General features: G+C 39.5%; 1 protein-coding gene across 3 annotated transcripts in view; it reads right to left on the bottom strand.

Annotated features, from left to right (window-relative positions):
• Nucleotides 1-440: 440 nt before the first annotated feature.
• LOC149843189 (kinesin-like protein KIN-12B) overlaps nucleotides 441-25,286 on the bottom strand; it is a 56,369-nt gene continuing 31,523 nt past the window's right edge. For all 3 annotated transcript variants that reach the window (XM_089999641.1, XM_089999643.1, XM_089999642.1), the window contains 4 exons: nucleotides 25,088-25,186; nucleotides 24,846-24,998; nucleotides 18,548-19,336; nucleotides 441-905 (listed from right to left, as the gene is read on the bottom strand). In XM_089999641.1, the coding sequence (XP_089855767.1) occupies nucleotides 603-905; nucleotides 18,548-19,336; nucleotides 24,846-24,998; nucleotides 25,088-25,186 (1,344 nt within the window). In that variant the 3' untranslated portion in view covers nucleotides 441-602. The remainder of the gene's footprint in view (nucleotides 906-18,547; nucleotides 19,337-24,845; nucleotides 24,999-25,087; nucleotides 25,187-25,286) is intronic.

The raw sequence follows: 25,286 nt of genomic DNA, 5'->3' as shown, positions 1-25,286 counted from the left end.
CAATGCTTCCTAGTTCACTTGATCTGAATCTTAGATTGCTTATTGGATGCATTTTTAAGAGGAAATACAATTATATTATTGTTGATTTATTTTAAATTGGTTGGTTCCAGTTCCTCACAGCATGACAAGGTTGATAAATGTTCAAAGGAAATAAATGTGAACATGGAAGATGGATAAACAACATAACAGACTTGTTTTTCTCAGCTGCGCCGCATTTAGTCTATGGATGGACAAACACGAGACAGCTGATGATTTATGTATAAATTGACTGCATTTTCCTTTGTCTGCCAACTAGGCACGATAGAAGTCAATTGAAGATCTGTCTGGTTTCAGTCTCCACACAACTAGTATTGTGGATCATGAAATTTACATCAGACCCACGTTTTGGCCATCCGCATTGCTCTTCTTTGCTTGGCAATAGAGTAAAATAAGCATTTACATTTTTCTGAGAGAAAGAGGCAGAATTTCTATATCAACCAAAATCCAATCATCGATTCTCACAATTGGTGAGAAGCCACTAAACCAATGACCTTGAACAACAAACATCAACATGTTCCAGTTTATATATGCACTAATTATACAGTTGTCACCCATGTTGATTATTAAATGTTACACCGATCATATCCACTAAACCAAGAAGGCCCAGGGTTTCTCAAGAAATCACTATCTTCTTCACGATAAAAAGGCTTGAATTCCTCCCTCCAACCTTGATCCCCAAGGCTATGACCATCAAACTTGTCACTATCACCATCTTTATGTTGCACTGGTCTCACAGCTTCTTTGGGCAACCGCGTCTCTGCAAAAAATTGCTTCATAGTCTCAAATTCTTTCTCATGATTTTTCTTCAACTTATCCATCTCCAAGTAGGCCGCCTCAGCTTCTTGTTCCGCTCTGACAGCTTGTGCCTGCCATATTACAAAACTACCAAATAATAAACATTTATACAAGTTTGCCGTCGGATTCTACCACTGCAGCAGATGCGCCTATTTGCACCATATTTAAATTAGGTGTGCCAGGGGGTCAGGCCTAAATCTTAGGCCAAAAACCCGGCAAGGAGCCCAGCCAGCTTGGCCTTGTAACATCACACCTGTTTTTCATGTTTTTCATATTTTTTTTGTAGATCAGACCTTGTGGATGTGATCTTAGGGGTCCATTTAGTAAAAAATGAGTTTTAAATCATGTTATTTGTAAGCAGGTTTCTTAAGGGCTTCAAAAATCAGTGGCCCAGATAACACAATCCAAGGTTTGATCCTTGAGTAGAAAATGAGCTTCAAGCTCATTAGTTTCATGCCTTCAATAGCACTAAATAAATATATATATATATAGCTGCTAACCAGTTTTCTAGCTAACCACGCTTTCGAAGGATTCTTTCCATGTATTACTTAAATCTGACCGTACAGATGTGTTCAATATGGTCAATTTACTAGGAAACAACACTTGGATTGTGCTTTTCAATGAAAAACATGATTTTTTAAGCCTTGAATATTTAGGCAAATCAGATCTTCAATTTTTTAACCTTAAAAAAACCTACCTGTATATCGGAATTGGATGATCCAAGAGTTAATTCCTATAAAATCAAGCATGTAGAACGCATATGTATGGTCAAAGCTACCACTTTATATATATAAACAAAATCAGTGTGTGCAGGTTCATCCAACTTGAAAGGGCATCCATTGTTACACCCTTCCCTATATATATATATATATATATATATATATATATATATATATAGAGAGAGAGAGAGAGAGAGAGATAGATAGATAGATAGATAGAGAGAGAGAGAGGAAGTGGGAGGCAATAGAAGCCTACCGTGAGCTAATAGGCTATGTCACAGGGACTCGGCAAAACAGGTGCCGCACCCGCGTCGACGCGACGCGACGCAATGCAGGTGCGCGTGCGGGTGTGGTCAACACGACCCTGGGTGCGATCAACGCACCCTGGGTCATTTTTTTCCACTGCTTGGGCGTTAAAAAAAAAATCCCCGATGAAAAGGAGGATTAGGGCAAAAAAAAAAATTGCCCTAATCTCTCCTCTCCCCCTGAGCTCGAGCTCTCTCCCATCGCTGCCCCAGCTCCGCCTCCCAGGCTCCTCCTCTCCTTTCGCAGGTATGTACCCTCTCTCACTCTCTTCTTGGGTCGGCAGGGGAGGGGCCGAGCACCCCCTTCCCTTCTCGCTCTCTTGTTGGGTCGACAGGGAAAGGGCCAAGCCCCCCCCCCCCCCTCTCTCGGTCTCTTGTTGGGTCGGCAGGGGAGGGGCTGAGCCCTCCCTGCTCCCTCGTTTTTCGGCACAGGAAGGGCCGAGCCCCCCCCCCCCCCCCCCCCCTCTGGCTCTTTTTTTGGGTCGACCGTTGATGTCTGCAGATGGGTGGCTCAGAATCTTGGTTCAGATAGGATCCTGCTTGTGGGTTCATCTGCTGGTACGTTTTCTTGCTCTTCTCTACCTTGCATTTCTTTATTCTCACTTCTCAGTTGATTTGTCATGTGAAGTTTGTAGCATTAGCCTCTTTATTTTTCATAAATTGTGTTTTTAGATTAGATGGATTCAATGATATCCAAGGAAATTGCTGGTCTTTTCCTTTCTCTGTTGTGTCGATGTTTTTTTAATGTAGAATCTATGAGTTCAATTAGATAATGAGTGATTTTCGTTTTTGTTTTTTCCCTTGAGCTTGATGATATGGATGTGGGTGTTCCATGCAATTGCCTAGATGAACTCCTATGCTTGTGTGCATGGTTCATGTACAAGGATACTGAGTTTTGGCTCATATGTCGTTTTAGGCCATATTAGTCCAGGAACGTGAAAGGAACTTGTAATGTTCATCAAGAATAGCATGCATTTCTACGAGGTTAAAATAGGACTACAGAGGGGATTCCAGTTTGTCTCTTGCCATGAACATAATTTGTGTCAGATGAAGTTTTATATTATGCTACAGTCACTGCACAAACACAAATGAATGGACAAACCAAGTTAAGGTAAATTGTCATTTCAAAAAAGAAGATTGTGGAAATTGGGTAGGCATGGCAACTATATCCTAGATGCGTACAACTAGGGAATGAGACAATCAAACTAAATCTGCACTATTGAGCCTGGAGCATTGAAGAGAAACATCACATACAAGGAATCCTCTTTGGTTCTTTTCACAGCTGAATGGAAGAACCTTTTCCAATTGCAATTGTGAGTAACCTTTTCTCAGACTGAGGCCAGGTGGGTGAATAGTGTAATGAAATAAGCGGAAGAAACCAAGAATGCTAAAGCATTCACTATGTCCCACACGGACAAGTGCAACAAGCACAAGAGAGAAAATCCACTAAGGGATATACAAAGGGCCTTATAAAAAGGCTACACACATGAAAAATAATATCACTATTATTGAAGAGGAGCTCTCAAGAGCAATGCACCATACATGGGGGGTTCCCCCTATTTATAAGAAAAGGAGACCAAAGGGGCTCCCAATAGAGTCGTTGGGAGCCCCCAACGGTCACATATGTGACCGTTGGGGGCCCCAACGACTCCATTGTGGGGCCCCTTTTCGGTATCCAAAAAATACAAAAATAAAAATAAAAAGAAAAATAAAAAATGGTGAAATAAAAGAAACAAAATAAGTACCCCTATGGGGTACTTTGTGAAATGACCATAATACCCCTATCGGGTATTATGGTATTATTAGATATGTTTTAACACCCCCCCTCAAACTTTACGGGGGAATGACCGAAAGTTTGCCAAGGAGGAACAAGAAGCGAGGAGCAGGGCTTTGGTGAAGAAATCGGCAAGTTGATATTCTGAAGTGACATATGGCAGTGTTACTGTCCCACGAAGATATTCATCACGTACATAATGACAGTCCATTTCAATATGTTTCGTCCTCTCATGGAAAGTGTGGTTGCTGGCAATGTAGATGGCACTTTTGTTATCGCAACAAAGCTTCGAAGCCCCGGTAATTTCGACTCCCATATCTTGAAGAAGACTTTGAAGCCACACCAGCTCCATTGTAGTAGTTGCCATAGCCCTGTATTCTGCTTCAGTAGAAGACAATGAGACTTTCTGTTGTTTCTTGCACCTCCAAGCAATTAGCGAATCTCCTAGGAACACACAAAAGCCAGTAGTTGAGATTCGATCATTTGGGTTTCCTCCCCAGTCAGCATCAGTATAATCTAGTAAATCTAAGGAAGAGAGTGAGGATAGGAATAGCCCTTTAGTCAAAGTTTGGGTTAAAATTTCGGGGTTACAAATGGTATCAGAGCTTGGGAACAATAAATCAAAGATCACGGTCGTGCCACACCCTACAAGCGATTTGTGAGTATGAGTTATTTTGTTTTGTTATTTATCATGTTACTTTGTTCTTATTATTGTGATGCCCATATTAGCATATAGGTAAATTCACGTCTACAATTGATCAGTTTTGACCTATTAGGTGAATGACACATCACACCTACAAATGATTAGCTTTTAGGTTGTTTACTTATCACATCTATAAATCATTAGTATCAACGTATTAAGTGGATGATGTAGTTCCATTATAGATGACCTTATTATGATTGTCTGAATGGATTTAACGTGCTTGCATAGCTTGATTGATGCGTGTATCATAGATATCTGAGTAATTTCTTTGTAGATATGTGCATGTGTTTCACGACGAAATAATTAAATGTGATATGAGATAAGAATTATCAATGCTCATGAAAGGACCTGGATATTTTAGATACATATAGGATTTGAGTCCGGTGTGCATAACTCGAACTACGTAGAAGTTACGAATCTTGAGGTTTAGTTGATTCTTGATATATACAAGATCTCATTGTGACTCATGCTTTGATTACACATGCTTCAAAGTTAACTTGGAAAATGCCATATTCCTGGTGGCAATGATATGATGCATAGGATAATATGCTTTAGTATGATATGATTGAAATGCCACGTGATCAGAGGTTTGAAAGCATGCGATATATGCTTAAAGTTCAATAGTGAACTATGGTTCATGGAACCTTAGCAGTGAAAGGTGAGATTTCATGATTTTTAATGTCATATGAAATGAGGTGATGCATATTGACAATAGGGATGCTTGTGCTCCTATTGATGGCTATCGACCTTGAGAACGATTAATTGTACCGATGCATATATCACAATTTTGGCACCTGTTGAGGACTTGTCTCCAAGGGATTATCTGTGAGGGTGTGTATGACCAAGATCAGATAATTCGGCTAGAGCGGTAGATCTCCGTGAGGTAATACATTGTCCAAGAACGGGTAGCTGCAAAGACGATAAATTCCTGTGAGGAAGTGTATTGTCCAAGACCGGGTATACCATCTAGGGCGGTAATTTCGTGTGAGGTTGTGCATTTTCTAGACCAGGTGATCCGACATGGATCTTATTAATCTTTAAATAATAAAGAGTTACGGTAAATTGGGAGAAATTGCTGAGATTGATTGATACTGCCAGTTAGAGATCAATAGATTTGGGTTTAATTAGAGCAAAATTGAATCATTATTAATTTTAGATCTCGATATAATGACATGTTTGTGCCTTTTGTGGATAGATGGGTCACTCTGTGAGAGATTCTATACCTTGATTTGAGGATAGGTTTGGGTCTTATATGAAAAGATAAGGCCATTTTGAGAATAACATCTTGAGCGAGGTTACGACATGTGACAACTAGCCGTGCAAAATTTTGAGAAATAAGAATAAGTGAAGGTTATTCAGGACAAAGAGTTTGTTAGAAATAGCGAGGACAACAAACAACGACGTGATTATGATAAAATATAGGAAACCTCTATCCAATAATCTAGAATAAGCTAAATGAATAACAGGTCGTGGCTATCATTCGTGACTAAACAAGTAGAAATTAGGGAACATACACTCTAACTGTCTCAGGTTAAGACTTTTCTGTGATTTAATACATTTTGCCATCAAAGGAATCATGTATGAATTTTTGTCGAGACCAACCTTTTTGCTCCAAACTTCTCTTAGTAACTCATTGTGTGTTGTCCTGATCCTTATATGTTGGGAGCTCGCACACATATGTGCATCCTTGTCGATACCAATCCCCTCAGATTACGATCTCTATGGGAATCCTACCATGAAATTTCGAGGACGAAATTCTTTTTAGGGGGAAAGGATGTAATACCCGCGATTTTTATCAGATAAATAAACTTAGATTTTAAGTCATTAAGGTGATACAAGAATATTGTATTGTTTTAATTATTTATTCGTAATTGGATCTTGGATAACCTATTTGGATCTTCAATGTTGGATCCCAAATATCCTGTTTAGAACTCCGATATTCCATTCGGATCTTAGATATCGGACCACGAACCTTAAATTGAATATTTAATAATGGATTTCGGTCAAATGGATTGGATTTCTGGTAATGGATCCTCATTATCGGGATCAAATTCGATATTGGATCCAGGATGAATGAAGCGGATCAACGAAGTTTAAATCAAAATTTTAATGGTAAAATTTCTATCTTGGCTCTACAACACTTTAGTGGGATTGGTATAGCCTAGGCGATGTTCGGATCCATAACATTGCATTTGGATCTTCGACATCGGAACTTCAATATTAACCTGGATCCTTGTATGGAAACCGTAAGGATCGATGTATATTTAGTTGGATCCATAATAATTCATTTGGATCCATAGTTCCAAATCATATAATTAAAACTCTAGATTTCTGGATCCAAATTATTAAAAAGATTTACGAAGCACAATGGATCCTGGATCCATATTAAGTTATGTCAATTTTTGATTAACGTAAACGGATCCATATGAATTGGGGGGGGGGGGGGGTACATATATATAATATCATACATACGTATTAGAAAATAAAATAAAATAATAAATAATAAAATATATTTGGATCCACAGTTAGATCCATATGGATCCAACCTGCAGACCCAAACGATGGTTGGGTCACGGATCCAAATCGCTACCGGATCCAGCGTCGCGGGTCACGGTTTGGACCCGGACCCGGCCCACACCCTGCAAAAAGAAAAAAAAAATTAAGGGTTAAAAGGGCAACCCGATATGGGTTGCCCGATAAAAACATATGGGAAGGGGGAAAACCCCCCTCTCCCGATAAATCGTGTTAGGGTTCAATTGAACCCTAACACATCAAGAGATGGAGAGCGAGGGGGAAACACAGCGCAGCCGCTGGGAATGGGTGGGGTTTCCTTCCTTTTCGGGAGGCCACCCTCCTACAAAGGGGGACCCCCGAACCCCTCTTCCATCCCTCTCTCGCTATCTCTTTTCCCTCTCTCTGTCGATGTCATCGCCAACAACCTCCCAACAACCAAGCCGTGGTCCCCTGCAACTTTTCCCCTGTTCGAGCTCGGGTAACATCGCCGCCACCTTCGCCTCTTCTTTTTCCGGCAGCACCACCCAACGATGACCCTCCTCTCGTTACATTCCATTCTCACATTCGTCGGTGAGTAGGAGTTCGGTTGCACCCAGATTCACGGCAGATCGAGAGGGGAAATCAGCAAACAAGGTAGGTTTTGCTGTGAACTCACATATCTACTGAGTTTTCAAGCATGCTTTGGATTTGCCGTAACTCCTAACTCGAAAAATTGGGGGTTTTGGGTTGCCGTGAATTCCCAAATCAAAAAGTTGGGATTTAGGGTAGGGTTTTACTGTGTTTTTGCATGGGTACTACGTTTCAAGCATGCAATGTGGGTTTCTCTGTGATTTTAGTGGATGCCCTAAATTCCGGGTATGTAGTGAGCTTGCCGTGAGCCCCAAATCAAGAAAAACAAAAAAAAAATGGGGTTAGGTTTACCGAAAATCCCAGATCTTCGGGTTGTGGATTTCGGATTTCTGAAAGTAGGTTTTCTTATGATCTTCCTAGGAGTATCCTGTTTTCAAGCATGACATGTGTTATTGTTAAAGCTATCAATGTTTATTTTGAGGATTTTCGATTAGGAGGCAAGTTTTCCATGTTTTGCATGATTATCGGCCGTCTACGGGATGTTTTTATTTCTTTTAATGATCATTTGAATTGCATTTCTATATTGTAATAGCCCAGCAACATGGATTGAGCTTGTGTAGATGTTATAGTGTTTTAAAATGTTGAGGCTGCTATAAAATATATATAAGTATAGGGGACGGGTTGTATTATGTATGATTCCTGTGTAATTGTTGCATTCGTACACTCAGTAAAAAAAAAAAGAGAAGAGAATTCCCTTAGGTTAATATCGACGAACCCCTATCGTTATTGTGAATTCTTTTTTTTGTTGTTTTGGGTTAACTGACAACAAGAACAGATGGTCACATTGTTGTATTTGTTGATTTTCAGTATTGAGATTTATGGCAATAAAACCGACGGCTGTGTATACTCCTAAAACAGGGTCTGTGTGCATACATTATTAAAAGTTTTTGTGAAGTATCGATAACAACAATGCATGTTTGTGTTCTTTTACAAATACTTCATGTTTTCGGTGTTAAATCCCCTGACAAAGAAAAACAGTTGTTGCAATCAGTGTCTTCTATATTACATTCAAGGAAAACATATATATATATATATATATATATAACAGAATTTTCATGTTACAAGTAGCCAGTATCTTCTATGTAAATTCAAAAGAAAAGAAAAGAAAAGAAAAAAAAACATATCACTCACCGGAAGGTTCACATAACATGTTGTTTTAATGGTTGTCGGTGTGATAATCTAATGGCTAAAATCAGTTAATTGTATATCCTCCGAAAACATGATTTGTGAACTTTTTCGAACCTGATCTTTCATAACAGAGGGCCAATTAGTGTGTTTAGTCATTTCACATTCTATGTTGGTCCTATACTAAATGGAAATAGATGTGAAATCCTGTGATAAGATGAAATTTATCTTTTCTTTCATTCCAAATTTTTTTTTTCCTTGTTTGACTTAGATGCAAAACTCTGAATTTATGCTTAGAGGTTCTGACCCTATGTAGGTTTTTGAGATTTCTTTTTTTTAACAGTTGAGGAGTATTAAGTTTTGTTTGAGTTAAGTCACAACTATTAGTACATTGAGGATACCTATGCATACTGCATAATAAGCATGGAGGATTCATGATAGACTGCGTCTGAACTATATACTGCCACATAAACTGTTGCATGAAAATATATTCCTGTATCGGTTTATTATTGCATTCATTAAACTCATATGTTGATTTTTATGAGATGCTATATCTTTAAAGTTGTAGGATGTTTATCAATATTATGTAAATTGCTAAATTCCTAGTCCTGAAAAGTGGGAATACCCAACAGAAACTAGAGCTATGAGTATGGATTGCTTACAGATTTTCTTTTGCATAATACATGCTTTTATATGGTACCAAAATCATGTTGTAACAAATGGTACTTATACATGCATGAAAATGTTTCTAGTTACAAGTTACATTATGAACTGCATATACAGGGAATCTAATTATGCCGTAGTTCATGCTCATTATGTTTAACCTTGATTAGTGATCAACATGTAAATAAATATCTCTGAAAATATTTCTGTTTCACCTAATGGGCAATATGGGTTGAATACCCGATACGAGTATTTGGGCTATTAGTCTGTGTGTTATGGAACTCCGCCTGGGTAGTTATACACTGCCGGTCCCAAGCCCGGATAAAGGAGGAGGGTTGCGGTAGGCCTGTGACAGCCAGCATAAAAACTTTGTCATATCCTATGAAAATGAACCAATATGAGAATTTCGTTGGGGCGTTCCCTACTGAGCGACGCGCTGTACTCTCTAGGCCCGGAGGCAGTGATAAATGTGCAAGGGTTGCTAGGTCGTCGCCCAGAAGCGACGCGTCACACCGGCGCCCGGGTGTGGTGTCAAATAGGCAAGGGTTCCCTCACTTTGTTGGACGGGTGGGGGTAAAGAAGTTAGTCCAAGACCATAAAATTAGGTTAGCCACTTGGAATATAGGGTCTTTAACTGGTAAGTTGGTAGAGTTAGTAGATGTTATGTGTAGGAGAAATATTGATATTTTATGTCTTCAAGAGACCAAATGGGTAGGTGAGAAAGCTAAAGTGATAGAACCTTGGGGATATAAGATTTGGTATACAGGAATAAATAGGAATAGGAATGGAGTAGGGATTGTTATGAGTCGTCAGTTTATAGATAATGTAGTTGAGGTCCGTAGGAAGGGTGATAGAATTTTACTTATTAAATTAGTATTAGGTACGGATATTATTAATATTATTAGTGTTTATGCACCTCAAGTAGGTTTAGATGATTCCATTAAGCATCAATTTTGGGAAGATTTAGATGGAGTAGTACAAGAGACATCTTATGGAGAAAAGCTTTTCATCGGCGGTGACCTTAATGGACATGTAGGCATTAGTAGGGATGGATTTGAGAATATCCATGGAGGCTATGGTATAGGAGAAAGAAATGAAAGTGGAGAAAGGATTTTAGATTTTTGTTTGTCCTATGATATGATCTTAGCAAACACTTGGTTTAGGAAGAGGGAGTCTCACCTAGTAACATTTAAAAGTGGGGTTAATACGAGTCAGATAGATTTTTTCCTACTTAGAAAGAGAGATAGGGGTTGTTGCATCGATTGTAAGGTTATACCAGGAGAAAGTGTAGCTACACAACATAGAGTCTTAATTTTAGATCTTAGAATTAGACAATGCCGCAAAAGGGATAGACATAGGATAGATCCTAGAATTAAGTGGTGGGCACTGAAAGGAGCTAAACAAGGAATGTTTGTAGAGCAGGTAGTTAAGGAAGTTGATTGGTGTCTCGAGGAGGATTCAGAATCAATGTGGAATAAGATAGCGGGTGGTATGAGAAAAGTAGCTAAGGAGGTATTGGGTGAGTCTAAAGGCGGTGCACCACTAGGTAAGGATACATCATGGTGGAACGAGGATGTCAAATTAGCTATTAAGGTTAAAAGAGAGTGTTATAGAAATCTAAGTAAGAGTCGTGATAATGAGAATTTGGAGAAGTATATGATAGCAAAGAAGGAAGCTAAAAAAGTTGTTCGAAACGCGAGGGCTAAGGTATATAAGGAGGTTTATGACAAGTTGGATACCAAAGAAGGCGAGAAGGATATTTATAGGCTTGCAAAGATGAGAGATAGGAAATCGAAGGATTTGGGTATGGTTAGATGTATCAAAGATGAAACGCAAAGGGTTTTAGTCAAAGATGGGGAGATTAAGGAGAGATGGAAAGATTATTTTGATAAGCTATTTAATGATAGTCATGCTCAAGATCTTGGAGACTTCTCCATTCCTTTTCATGAGATAAATCGTGACTTCATGCGCAAGATTCAAAAGAAAGAAATTGCAGAGGCTTTGAAGAAAATGAAGTCAAGAAGGGCAGTTGGCCCAGATGGTATACCTATCGAGGCTTGGAAATGCTTGGGAGAGAAAGGTTTAGAATGGTTGACAAATCTTTTTAACTTGATTTGGCGAACAAATAAGATGCCTAATGAGTGGAGGAAGAGTACTTTGGTGCCTTTATATAAGAATAAGGGTGATATACAAGATTGCACAAACTATCGTGGTATAAAACTCATGAGTCATACTATGAAACTTTGGGAGAGGGTGATTGAGTCTAGGTTGAGGAAGGTTGTCATGATATCGGAGAATCAATTTGGTTTTATGCCTGGAAGATCAACTATGGAAGCTATACATCTTCTTAGACAACTTATTGAAAGATATAGAGAGAGGAACAAAGATTTGCATATGGTTTTTATTGATTTAGAGAAGGCATACGATAGAGTACCTAGGGACGTTCTCTGGTGGACAATGATGAAGAAAGGTGTTTCTCTCAAGTACATTAGTATAATTAAAGATATGTATGAAGGAGTAGTAACCAATGTCCGCACTTGTGGAGGGGTGACAACCAATTTTCCGATAACGGTTGGGTTACATCAAGGATCTGCTTTAAGCCCTTTCCTATTTGCGATAGTGATGGATGAGCTTACGAGATCAATTCAAGAAAATGTACCGTGGTGTATGTTGTTTGCTGATGATATTGTTTTGATTGATGAGTCTAGAGCTGGGGTTAATGCTAAGTTAGAATTATGGAGACAGACATTGGAAGCTAGAGGTTTTAAGTTGAGTAAGAGTAAGACTGAATATATGGAATGTCGGTTTAGTAAGCAACGAAGTAGTGATGGGAGTGTAGTGAAGCTTGGTGAGCAAGATATACCGGTGAATGATTATTTCAAATATTTGGGATCTATCATTCAAAAGTATGGAGAAATTGATGGAGATGTAAATCATAGGATAAAGGTTGGGTGGATGAAATGGAAAAGTGCTACTGGAGTGCTGTGCGATCGTAGAATGCCATTGCGGTTGAAGGGAAAGTTTTATAGGACGACTATTAGACCCGCTTTACTATATGGTACGGAATGTTGGGCTGCCAAGAGACATCATATTCAAAAAATGAGTGTAGCTGAGATGCGGATGCTTAGATGGATGTGTGGAAATACAATAAAAGATAAGATTCGGAACGAAGAGATACGTAAGAAGGTAGGTGTTGCACCCATTGAGAATAAGATGCGAGAGAATCGTTTACGGTGGTTTGGACATATTCGGCGAAGGCCTAATGATGCTCCAGTTAGAAGGTTGGAGAAATGGGAAAATATATTAGTTAAAAGAGGTAGGGGTAGGCCTAGGAAGACTTGGATGGAGATGATAGGAAAGGATATGAATGCTTTGAACCTCACCGAGGACATGGCGTTGGATAGAAATGATTGGAGGAAAAGGATTCATGTGGAAGACCCAAAATGAATTTCTTTTTTGGTTCATATCGCTGACCCCAATTGTTTTGGGATGAAGGCGTAGTTGTTGTTGTTGTTGTTGTTGTAGTCTGTGTGTTATGGCAAGAAAAATGATGAAAACTTAATCATAAGGGTTGTGCGACCGACTGGTTTAAAGGTACCGGGGTCTTGGTACTTTACAGTTTAAAGGTACCAAAGCATTTAGAATAATGACCATACTGATAAGAAACTTGAATTTAATTGTTTGGGGAAAACTTGCCCAAGGGGGCGATACGGGTTAAGTACCTAATGTAGGTACGTGGTCTGGTTCAAGTATATTGGTAAGGAAATTAAATAATAACTTTTGTGCTTGACTGGTTTAAAGGCACCAGAGCACTTTGGGTGGGTTATGCAATTAATATGACAAAGGATTGGGACTGTTCTTTGCACCTTGGTAAAATGACTAAGGTTGAGAATTCTACTACTATGATAGTAGAAAGAAGTCGGGAAATGCCCCATACTTCGGGAAAATAATTAAATGAAAAGATTAACCCACTCAAATTCGGGCTTACCTTGGAGAGGGTAGGTGGTACAAAACTCTGGGGATATGTGTTTAGTTTCGAGCGTAAAGCGACTCGTTGGTCCCAGTCCTCAGAGTTGGGGGACCCGGACTACCAAATGTGTCCTAGGTGGTAGCTCTATGTTCTTCTGCAGAAGTTAGGGATGCATCCTGTTTTGGTTTTGGCCTTTGGGAGTTTCTCTCGGTCACTGACCGGTCCCTTGGGATTTCAGTCACAGTTAGAATGTTCGGGTTAATAAAACAACTTTTGAATAATGTACCCCCGAACGTTCTCTTCTGTGATGGTTGCCTCGGCCCGTGTGTACCCGCGGGATAAGAAAAGATAAACATCAATTAGAACATTCTAGGTACCACAGTGAGTGGAGTTTTAGGGAGACATGGTTATATTCTTCCAGCATGTTCTGAGCTTGTGATGAAATGAAATACTGAAAGGTGTAGATATGAGATAATTGAATTCATATTGTGGTTGTTACATGACTGTTATGCATGTTGCTGTTGTTGCATAATCCGCTTTACTTGCTTATGTATATGTCTGTTATAGTTGTTGCATAGGCTGCTTCACTTACTTTTAAGCATTTAATGTAATCGGTGGCCATGGTATATTTAAATGCTGCAAATGATATTACCTTATCATGAGATGAATTTTGTACTCCTGCAATGGTTGATTTGGTCTTGGTAGTGTTTATATATTCTAGCTAGAAACTTAAATTAACAATGTGCAGTAGTTTAGCAATGTTTATATTCTCATGCTATGTTTTATTGTCCATAATTAAACAAATCCCTTGCATACTTGTTACTTAGTATATTTGCCAAATTTACAGTAATTCCTACTTAGACGTGGTAGTCTAATTCCAATCAATCTACAAATTTTCAGGTAAAGAATAGAGTTTATGAGCGGCTGCGGGATGAGGCATCGGATCGAGATTTTTGGATTTATTGTTCCAGGGATCGCTTGAGTTTATTGTAAATTTTAACTGTTCATATCATTTAAAACTCTGATGATCTTCATTAATATTGAAATGAAATAAATGTTTTGGGTTTCTCTCCACCGTAATGTCTCGAAATGTTTAACTTTATTTTATTTCTTGTTTCCGCTGTTATATAAAAAAAAAATCCACTAAAATTTGGGTTAAAATTTCGGGGCGTTACATAAGAAGCTCTTGGACCCGGGTCGAACCCGACCCGGATCCATAACCCGATAGGGTTTTTTTAAAACCCTACATCGGGCTGCTCTTGTTTTAAAAGGAAGAAGGAGCAAGAATCGTGCCGAGGGCACGATTCCTGCCATTTCCAGAAAGGAAGGGGGGGCTCGGCTGGCGTAACCGAACCCCGCGCCTCTCGGAAGAGGGGGGTTTCGGCAATATAAAGGGAGGTGGAAGAGGGGGTCTCACCCTCTTCCCTCATCTTTCTCGTTTCTCCCTTCCCTCATCTCTCTCTCTCGTGGGGGCGTGCATCGGAGTGGTGGAGGTCGCCGGCGAGCTTTGGCCACCCACAACCACCAAGGGCCGCGGCAATAAATAGCCACACTCCCTGTCACGGTAGCAGGGAAGGGGCGACTCCAGCTAGCTCGTTGTTTCCGCCACGGCAGCCTTCGATTTGCCGGAAAGACCGTCGGAGAAATCTTCAACAAGGTACGGGTTCCCCTCTTGCTTCGGATGAGAATTTGATCATAAGTTTGATTTTCATGTGGTGTTTTTGAGAGGAATTCCTGGGAAAAAGGGTAACTCTAAGTGTTTACCCTGAGATACGTAAAAGGGGTGTGGTAGATCTTGATTTTTTTTTTCTTGTATGTACAGTTTTCCACTCTATCTCTGGTGTTTGTGCTTCTTTTTACTGTTTGTTGCATTTCAAACTTGAAGCCAAGAATCTACCCAAACCCAGACTCGTGTTTGGTTTGTAGTGTTCAGCATTGCTTACTTGTTAGCATTTTATTTTTGTTTTTTTTTTCTATGTTCGTTGCTCCCGTTCAGTTTTCAGGGTCGAGCATGGTGGTGGCCGGGACTCATCCGAGTGCATCAGTTGGGCATTTTTCGGCCTTAGCCCCAGCCGATTACATGTCGGCTGGATAACGATTTTGGGCCTGGTGTGGCTTCATTTTTGGACTGGGGTCACATATCCTCAAAAGAAGAGAAAAACAGAAATTAGATGTCTATACATAACATTTTCGTGTGCTGGCAGCTTATTGAAAGAAAATTTTTATGACATATTATGTATATATATGTACATGTTATTACAGGCTCGTTGCATAATCATAAAAATATATATATTGTTAAATCAATATTTTTATATTGGGTCTTGTGTTGTTGAATCTGTTTTAAAAGAAAAAAAAACAAATGAAACTAGTTAACAGGTCCAGCAGCTCTGAAAAATTAGCTTATGTTGGTTGATTACGAATTGATATGTCACACGGTCTGGTGTATGTTGGTATTTGTGTTTGGGTGAGACCGCCACAGTCTCGAATCATGGTAAAAAGAAAAAGTAAAACTGTGTGTGGTGCTCTTGTTAAGAAATTGTTGTTCTGCTGTGATAAAATTTTTGTTGTAGGTATAAACAGAACCTCACGAAATCCAGATTTGATGACCTGTACAGTTGCTGCTGATATGGTGGACAGCATGTTAAAAGATTTACGTGGTTAAATTTGTGAACGAACTCAGACCTATTTACATGCGCAGATTTCCTTTTTAGTATATATAAGTATAAAAGACCTTGAATTCTTTGGAGTTAGCATGTTGGACATGGATTTAAAATTGACCCCTTATGTAGTTTCTGTATCTATACAGATTTAAAGTTCTCTTACTAAATCTGTTTATGGTACATGTCCAGCTGAGCACAAGAGTCGGTGTGAACCGAGCTCTTGTTGGGTATGTCGAAACCAAGGGTACGACTGAAATTCAAAGGAGAGATGGGTTTGGATTTCGGGTTGATCTGTGGAGGGGGCTCCTGAATGAGTCTACTGCCCTGTCCTCAATCCTGTACATTAGGATAGGTAGATCACAATCAGGATATATATATTTATATATATTCAAGATTTCAATTAATATCTTATGAAGCTTTTGGTTAATTTTCTCTATTGATCTGATTATTCATAAGTTACCTATGTTTTGATACATGAAATGATTGAGTTTATGTTTAATATACAAATTTAGTTACGTGTTAATTATGTTGTTAATTTGGTTTCAATATATTGGCCGGGTCATTGCTTCTCAAATAAGACTACATTATATCTGTGTTAGTTCAGCTTTGCATGGTTATATTATTTTTACTCATGTGTAAGTGGTCATTTGTTTCATGATTGTTAAATTTCTTGGTAGCAAAATTGATTAATGTCTATGCCAGTAATTATGTAAATGTTGTTTTGCTTTTCATCATACTAGTTGTGAAACCTGGAATGTGAGCATGACTTGGTTATGGATAATTCTCCTTGGGTAAGAATACTGGAGTTATGCACTCCCACATTCAAAGAAGTTACTTTGATTTATATCTGTATGAGAGGTGTGTGACACACACATAGAGGAAATGCATCTGTTTAATAAACGACATGCATATAGTCGAGTATGATTGCATGAGTGTATATGCTTTTGGCATTATTGGCATAGTGTTATGGGTAAACACTACTTGGTTTTATTATGTGATGCATCGATGGCTTAAACGGACCATCATCGGCCTGGAGAGTCGTGGGTTTGGTTTTCTTTTACTTATGTTTTAAATGCATCACTTAAACCACATAAGATGGTTTGGGCACATTATTATACTGTTCTAGTGGTTTATACGGGCTAGAGTCCCGAATGGGTCCCTGCAAGGGCGGATGCGGGGTTTTCACTTTACTTTTGCATATGTGTGGCAAACTTAAAGAAATGGACTTAATGAATAAGAACAGTGTAATATACATTCTGGGATATCTCATCTGGAGTATGAGAATCTTAGATATCCGGTCTTGGGGAGACTGTGAGGATACAAAAACTCCGTGTGCGTTGTTGCCCCTGAACCCGATATTGAGGTTCTTCTCCTGGCCACGGTTTTAGGGAGAGCCCGCCACTTTACCCGGGAGTGGTGTGTTAATCACAGCTGTGAGTTTGTTTTGGTATACCAAGAAAGTGGCGCCAGTGGATGCTGTTTTCCCTGGTGTCCCCGACTTTGGATGCTGTTTTCCAAGGTTCCGATGGATGGTGTTGTTTCCTGATATCGGTCGTGGGCTAAGTTTGGAACCCGGTAACAAAATACAAATTGTGTGTGAAGCTACCCCGGGAACCCTACTTAACCTCGGGGATTGTACCCGTTTGGTGTATCCGCGGGCCACTGTAATTAAAAAGAGGAACTTAAGGATGTGTGCATTTAATAGGACATGCATATGGAAAGAGGAAAACTTAAATGGAAGATAATAAATGGGTCATGCATTGCACACAAATCATGCATATTCCTGCTATGCATTAGTTCATGCATATTTACCTGTTCACTTAGTTGTTTATGTTGATCATTGTATGATGTTGATCTATTTTACATTTAATTGCCTTATTGATTAAGTTATGATCAATGTTGCATATTTCGTGTTCCCTCCTGTTAACTGTTTAATTATGCATGAATGGTTAATTGACTTAAGAATTGAGTATAATTGTATTCTTAAAAATATTGCATGGATCTTATTTATGCTTTTTTTCTTATTTGATTCATTAGGGAAACCTGTACGCAGAATTCTTCGGATTTCTGACCCTCTTATTTTATTGGTTTTTCCCAGGCACAGGTGATCAGTGAAGTCGACTAGCTTCTGAGAGATACGAGGGTCACATTTGTTTCAGACGACTTCACTTACGGACAGAGTGGCTCTACTGTTATTTTCTTTTAGTTCTTCTGATTTCCTGTAGTTTGATATTTCATTTTTGACATGGAACATATTACTCTTATTGATTCAGTAATAAAAGAATTCAGTGGATTGGTTATGATTGATAAATGTAAGTTGTTTTGTGGTGTGTGGTTATCCAACTGAAATTGGAACTGTAGGGACCCCAGGTCTCTGGGAAGTTTTCCGCGACTCTTTTAAAAAAAAAATAAATAAAATAAAATATTCTGCATTTTTTCAAAGGTAGGAGTTGGGGTCGTTACAATCCAAGATGGTAAAAAAATCAATGATATGGATATGTTTAACATCATTTTGGAGTCAACATTAACATACGAAAATAGTCAACAGAACATAAACATAATCCAAAGGTTAGTTTCTTTTTTGAAGATTAAATCTATATAAATCAAGAGCGTACCACCATAAGTTATGGTAATATATAAAAAAACTCACCTTTGCATCCGAAACTGCTTCTTCTGACTCTTTCATCCTTACAAGCAATTCACCAGCAGCCTGAACTGCTTCAGCAGTGTCTCGCAATTGAGCCTGAAGCCCATTATTTTGATCTCTCCAAAATCTCCTTTCTTTTTCTCTTTCAGCCTTCAAGGCTGAGATTTCAGCAGCTAGGGAATTGATGAAACGTGATTCAGCACCCTTTACCCCTGCTTTGGCAGCTGCCCGTTTTACATCTGTAATCCCTTCCCGGATCTTTCTGTGCCTGGCAAGCAACGATATGTGCTTCTCCTGGAGCTCTGCATACTGTTCAAGTATACGTGCATGGCCCTGCATTGCCATCTGTAAGGCTTCCTTAAGCTCCTCTGAACATTTCTTTTCAGCATTCAGTTCCTGCAGTCGTTTTTCAGCAAGTGAACGGCTTGCCTCCAATTCATTTCTCAATTCTTCGGACAATGAGATCCATTCGCTTTCAGTTTCAGTCCATCGCTGTCTTTCTTGCTCAAATCTTTCCTCAGCATCTTCCTTGGAAGACTCTGGAATTGTCCCAAGAACAGTTTCACCAGCATGAGTCAATTGCAATGGAGGAGTCCATTTCTGATTTGACATGGGCGATTTATCAAGATAGCTTTGCAGTTGGTTGCGCAAGTGCTGAATCTCTTCCATAAGCACTTCCTTCTCACCCAAATCGAAAAAGTTTCTGTACTGATCTAGTTCGTCTTGCACTCTTTTTAGATCAATTGCTGCCCTCAAAAGTTCAGGATGATTGTCAAACTTGTCTTTAAATATCTGTGTATACCAACCATAAACAGTTAATGACAATACCTTGCGATTAGAATGAAACATGAAATTGAATAGATGTGTGTTTCATGTTGAAGCAATGAACTAGATTGAATGGCTGAAGTTCATATCAAATGACTTAATTTAATTGAATAGATGTGTGTTTTGGAGGAACATAGATAGCATGATTTTGTGTTTTGAGAAAGTGTGGCTAGCTTGAAGCAAGAAATCCCAGCCCTTAAAAGGCTGTAGGGGCATGCCAAATCGGCACTCAAAGGCAGAAATGTATGAAAGCAGAATGTTTATCAAGAAACTTACTACCCCAAGTTTCATGCCAAAGAAACCTGTTGAAGATGTACCTACCACTCAGATCGAGAGAGGAGAGAGAGAGAGAGAGAGAGAGAGATGGCTGCACAAAGGAAAAGGAGAACCCGTCCTTTCAATTAGGGCTAATCTCTATATTAAATAGAGATAGTCCAAAGAGCAAAATTACACCCAAGTCCCTCATTAAAGAATAAGTTTCAAATAACCTCTAGTTTAAAAAAACTTATTTACTAAAAACATCTTAGTCTCAACACTCCCCCTCAAGCTGGAGCATAGATATCAATCATGCTTAGCTTGTCACAACACTTTGAGAAATTTGGTCTTGCCAGGGCTTTGGTAAAAACATCAGCTACTTGATCTTCGGAAGATACATGATCGGTGCAGATATACCCAGCCTGAACCAAGTCGCGAACATAGTGACAATCAACTTCAATATGTTTAGTTCTTTCATGAAACACTGGATTGTTGGCAATATATGTAGCCGCCCTATTGTCACACATCATCAACATAGGTAGGGATACTTTCTCCTGAAGCTCGGTCAAGATTGATTTTACCCACATAATCTCAGCTGCAGTCTAGGCCATTGCTCGGTATTCAGATTCAGCACTTGACCTGGCTACAACGGTTTGTTTTTTACTCCTCCAGGTAACAAGATTTCCTCCCACAAACACACAAAATCCAGATGTTGACTTCCTATCTTCAACAGATCCTGCATAATCTGCGTCAGTGTAAGCAACAACGTCCAAAGATGGATTTCGTTTAAACAACAGACCTTTACCAGGAGATGCCTTTAAGTACCGGAGAACCATCATAGATGCATCCTAGTGAACTTTTGTAGGTTTGTCCATGAACTGACTGATTTTACTCACAGCTAATGAAATGTCAGGTCTAGTAACAGTCACATATAGCAACTTACCCACCAAGGATCTAAAGCTGGCACTGTCCACATACTCAGACTTCTCATCGAACATGTGAGTTTTGGGATCCATTGGAATATTAGCTGGCTTGGCTCCTAGCATTCCAGTCTCTTTTAATAAGTCCAACACATACTTTCTTTGAGACAACACTAAGCCCTCTTTGTTTCTTGCAACTTCGATACCCAGAAAATATCGAAGGTGACCAAGATCTTTAGTAACAAAGTGTTTCTGAAGATGATCTTTTGTGGCAGAAATATCTTGGGCATTGCTCCCTGTTAATATGATGTCATCGACATATACCACCATAACCACTATTCCAACATTGGTTTTCTTGATAAACAAGGAGTGATCTGAGGCTGACCTGACAAAGCCAAAACTCGACATTACCTCAAATAATTTGTGAAACCATGCCCTTGGACTCTGCTTCAGGCCATAAATAGCCTTCTTCAACTTGCACAATTTCTTACACTCCCCCTGAACCTCGAAGCCTGGGGGTTGTTGCATGTAGACAGTCTCATGCAAATCCCCATACAAAAAGGCATTCTTGACATCCAACTGAAACAAGGGCCATCCATGGTGCACAGCAACAGAAAGAACAAGACGAATAGTGCCAAGTCGAGCAACTGGGGAGAAAGTTTCAAAAAAGTCAACACCATAAGTCTGAGTATATCCTTTTGCAACCAACCGGGCTTTGTACCGTTCAATTGACCCATCCGAGTTATATTTAATGGTATATACCCATTTGCAGCCAACAATATCTGCATCAGTTGGAGGATCAACCAAATCCCAAGTGCCCCTAGAACATAGGGCATCCATCTCATCCTGCATAGCCTGCATCCATTTGGGGTCGAATCGAGCCTGACTGTGATGAAGCGGAACAGAGGAGGCAGACAAAGCCGAAATAAAATTCTTCATAGAAGCCCCAAGATTAACTTCAGAAACAAACTGAGAAATGGGATGAAGGGTGCATTGTCTTTTCCCATTTCGCAGAGCAATAGGAAGATCCTCATCAATAGCAGAAATTTCAGGATCCTCAGAGTTACTTGCCTCAGGAGAAGGAGATAATGGGGGCATGGAGGTAGGTGGTAACCTGTGAGTATACACTATAGGAGGGTTTCTGTATCGAGACTCCCCAGAGGATGGAGCCACAGGCTTTGGAGTGAACGACTCTAAAGGAAAAGGGGGAATTGGCAGAGGAAAAACATCACCCTGACTCTCTTGTAACCTTGGAGTAGTACTCGAAAAATAAGGAATAGACTCAAAGAAGGTAACGTCCGCACTGACATACTCTTTATGAGATATAGGATCATAGCAACGATATCCTTTTTTATTCTTAGGATACCCAAGGAAAACACATTTAATAGACTGCGCAGCAAGTTTATCTCGATCAGGACCCAGCTTATGCACAAAACACACACATCCAAAAACTTTAGGGGGAATAGGAAAGAGAGGAGTCTCTGGACGGAGAATTTGAATTGGGATCTGGTCTTCTACAGAACTTGACGGCATGCGATTTATAAGAAACCCGGCTGTCAAAACCGCATCGCCCCAGTATGTAGCAGGCATATTGAATTGAATCATAAGGCACCGAGCAACATTAAGGATTTGTCTATGTTTCCTCTCAGCCACCCCATTTTGCTGAGAGGTATGGGGACATGTAAATTGAGGTTGAATCCCATTAACAGAATAGAATTGAAGTAAGTCTTTGGATTTGAACTCAAGAGCATTATCAGTGCGAACAGTTTTAACACATATATCAAATTGAGTTTTTATCTCTGCAATTAAAGATTTAAGAATGACAGGACCTTGAGACCGATATTTTAACAAGAACACCCACGATAGTCTCGAGAAGTCATCAACAATAACTAGATAATAACGACACTGAGACCTATTCGGAATCCTACTCGGACCCCACACATCTACATGAAGAAGATCAAACAATCCTTGACTTGATGGACTCTGACTGGAAGGAAAAGAGCTTCGACAATGTTTTCCTAATTGACATGTTTCACATTGAAAAGAAACTGAAGAAGGTACATGAGGGATGACACGACGAAGTTTTGTCACTGGAAGGTGACCCAAACGATGATGCCACAATAGAGGACTTGAGGATGATGTAACAGCAGAATAGGCCGAAACTTCTGGTTGGTGTAGGTAATACAGACCACCTTCCTCATAGCCACCACCAATCCTTCTCCCCGTCAACAAGTCCTGAAAGGTGCATCCCATAGGATCAAAAATCACTCTACAATTCAACTCTTTTGTCATTCGACTGACTGATAATAAATTCTGTGGAAACGAAGGAGCATGAAGAACATGTGACAATTGAAGAGTAGGGGTAATAGACATGTTTCCCTGCCCTACAATTGGGGAAGAACTACCATCAGCAAGACGTACCCCTTTTTGACCTGTCACAGGTTTTAAACTCAAAAAATTGCTCGAGTTTCCGCACAAGTGACCAGAGGCTCCAGAATCAATGACCCACCTACCACCTTGAGTCGATTGGCCATTACCTGCCGAGCACACAACCTCCGCAACAGAAGACTTCGAATTGGATGATCGTAAAGAAAGGAGTTCGTCATATTCAGCCCTGCTAAGAGTTACACAATCATTGGAGGAATCTACATCTGATTTAACCATTTGAGCCATAATATAAACTGATGTGCTTGATTCACAAAATGCAGGAGCAACCACGACCGCGCATACCCACAATCAACTGTAAGCCCGACTATATCAAATTTTGACTTCACCAATGAAATCTCAACCAAGGATGGCACCAGGTTGCAAATCAAGATCACACATCCAACACAACCTAGTGTGTTTTACCATCACACATCAGCCTCTACGACAACCAGTAGCAATACCCAACACAGAATCCCACTCCAAAAGACAAGGTTCCCGCAAATAGAATAAATATTTTTTCCTTCAACACCGCAGGGAATCACGCCTGCTGATTAAAAAAAAATTTATTAACATGTTGTTTAAAAGAAAACAGCTGAGTTAAATGGATCACGACACAGCACCCAGCTGCTTGCTGAGTCAAAAGAATCACGATAGCTGCTCACTAAATAGAATCTGAGCACAACCAATGATAACATAAAAAAATTTTAACTCCCGACCATCTCCCAGCCATATACATCATGACAGCAAAAAGCAATCAGATTCACGACTTTTAAATAGAGCACACAGAGTACTGAATCACCAACAGCAATCCACTTCCAGCGTAGGTAGTCACGAAAACTCACAGCGAAATGACAACCAATCATTTTCAGAATCACCAACAGCAACCACACTTTTGAAGGATCACGGCAGGACAATCGTTTTCAGAATCACCATCAGCAACCAAACTTTTTTAAGGATCACGGCAGGAACTACCAACTCGGCAGTAGGTAATCACAAAAAAAAACAGCACCAAGGGGCTACGAAACCGACAACTAGCATCCACGACCAGATCTGTCATCAGATCTTAAAAAAAATTTAATCACTGACCTGATTGAAAAATATTCATTGAATCAACGTTTTTTTTTTTTCACGATCACGAAAGCCTCCACGATCGACTGTGCTTTGATCACACTCGATCACGCTCCCATGATCGGCTATGGCTCTGATACCATGTTGAAGATGTACCTACCACTCAGATCAAGAGAGAAGAGAGAGAGAGAGAGAGAGATGGCTGCACAAAGGAAAAGGAGAACCCGTCCTTTCAATTAGGACTAATCTCTATATTAAATAGAGATAGTCCAAAGAGCAAAATTACACCCAGGTCCCTCATTAAAGAATAAGTTTCAAATAACCTCTAGTTTAGAAAAACTTATTTACTAAAAACATCTTAGTCTCAACAAAACCAATGGTATGGCTGACTAGAAATGTACTGAGAATATTCTCTTTGTAAAATCTGACTTGGACACAAGTAAGCTTGTTGATGGTGGAAGGTTTAGAAGAGACAATGTCTCATCAAGGCAAAAATGTGGCCTGACAAAACCAAACTCAACAGAACATTTACCAATACATGAAAAGATTGCCAAGAACTCCTTTTCCTTTTTCCTTAATTCCCAAAACATTGCTATATGTGTAAACATAGCCGAAACACAATGTTGCCCGAATTTCTAGTTTCAGGGTGCAATCATCCGAAAATGAAACATAATGGTGTTGAGCACTTCTAGGGACGAATTTGAAAATTAAAATGGTGAGAATCGAACATAGGCAGCAAAAGAGAAATAGCAAACAATTCTGGTGGTGCAAATCAATTCAGAAATGACAATCCCTAGTAACTGTACCTTATGTTCGTTAGTTAGTGAAAGGAATTCTTGCTCCATGAACTCCACAGTGGGTAAGACACCATCCATAAGACCCTCCAAACGGCAAATTTTATCTTCCCGAATTTGCTCAATAATGGCATTGCATTCACGCTCATGTTTATATTGCTGAGTCTGCAAATTTTAAGCCTCTTGTTGAATTTTCAAAATATAACAGGAAAAGACTATCTTTTGAGTTCAGAAAAACAATATGTAAAACTTACCAAGCGATTTAGTTGCATTATTTCAGCTGCTTGCTTTGAGCAAAATTCTTCAAGCGCCATTTCTCTCCGAATTGCACCGGCCAAGACCTTTTCCACAGCCTAATCAGACAGTTCAGCTTTTAATCCAACAAGATACTCAAGATATGTAAATAAAAATGGAAAAAGCAAGAAATCAGCTCTTAGTACTCGTCAAATGCAT

Source organism: Nuphar pumila, chromosome 3, assembly GCF_984573655.1.
Source record: "Nuphar pumila chromosome 3, dmNupPumi1.hap1.1, whole genome shotgun sequence".
Lineage (NCBI taxonomy): Eukaryota > Viridiplantae > Streptophyta > Magnoliopsida > Nymphaeales > Nymphaeaceae > Nuphar > Nuphar pumila.
This window is presented reverse-complemented; position numbering and strand designations above follow the sequence as displayed.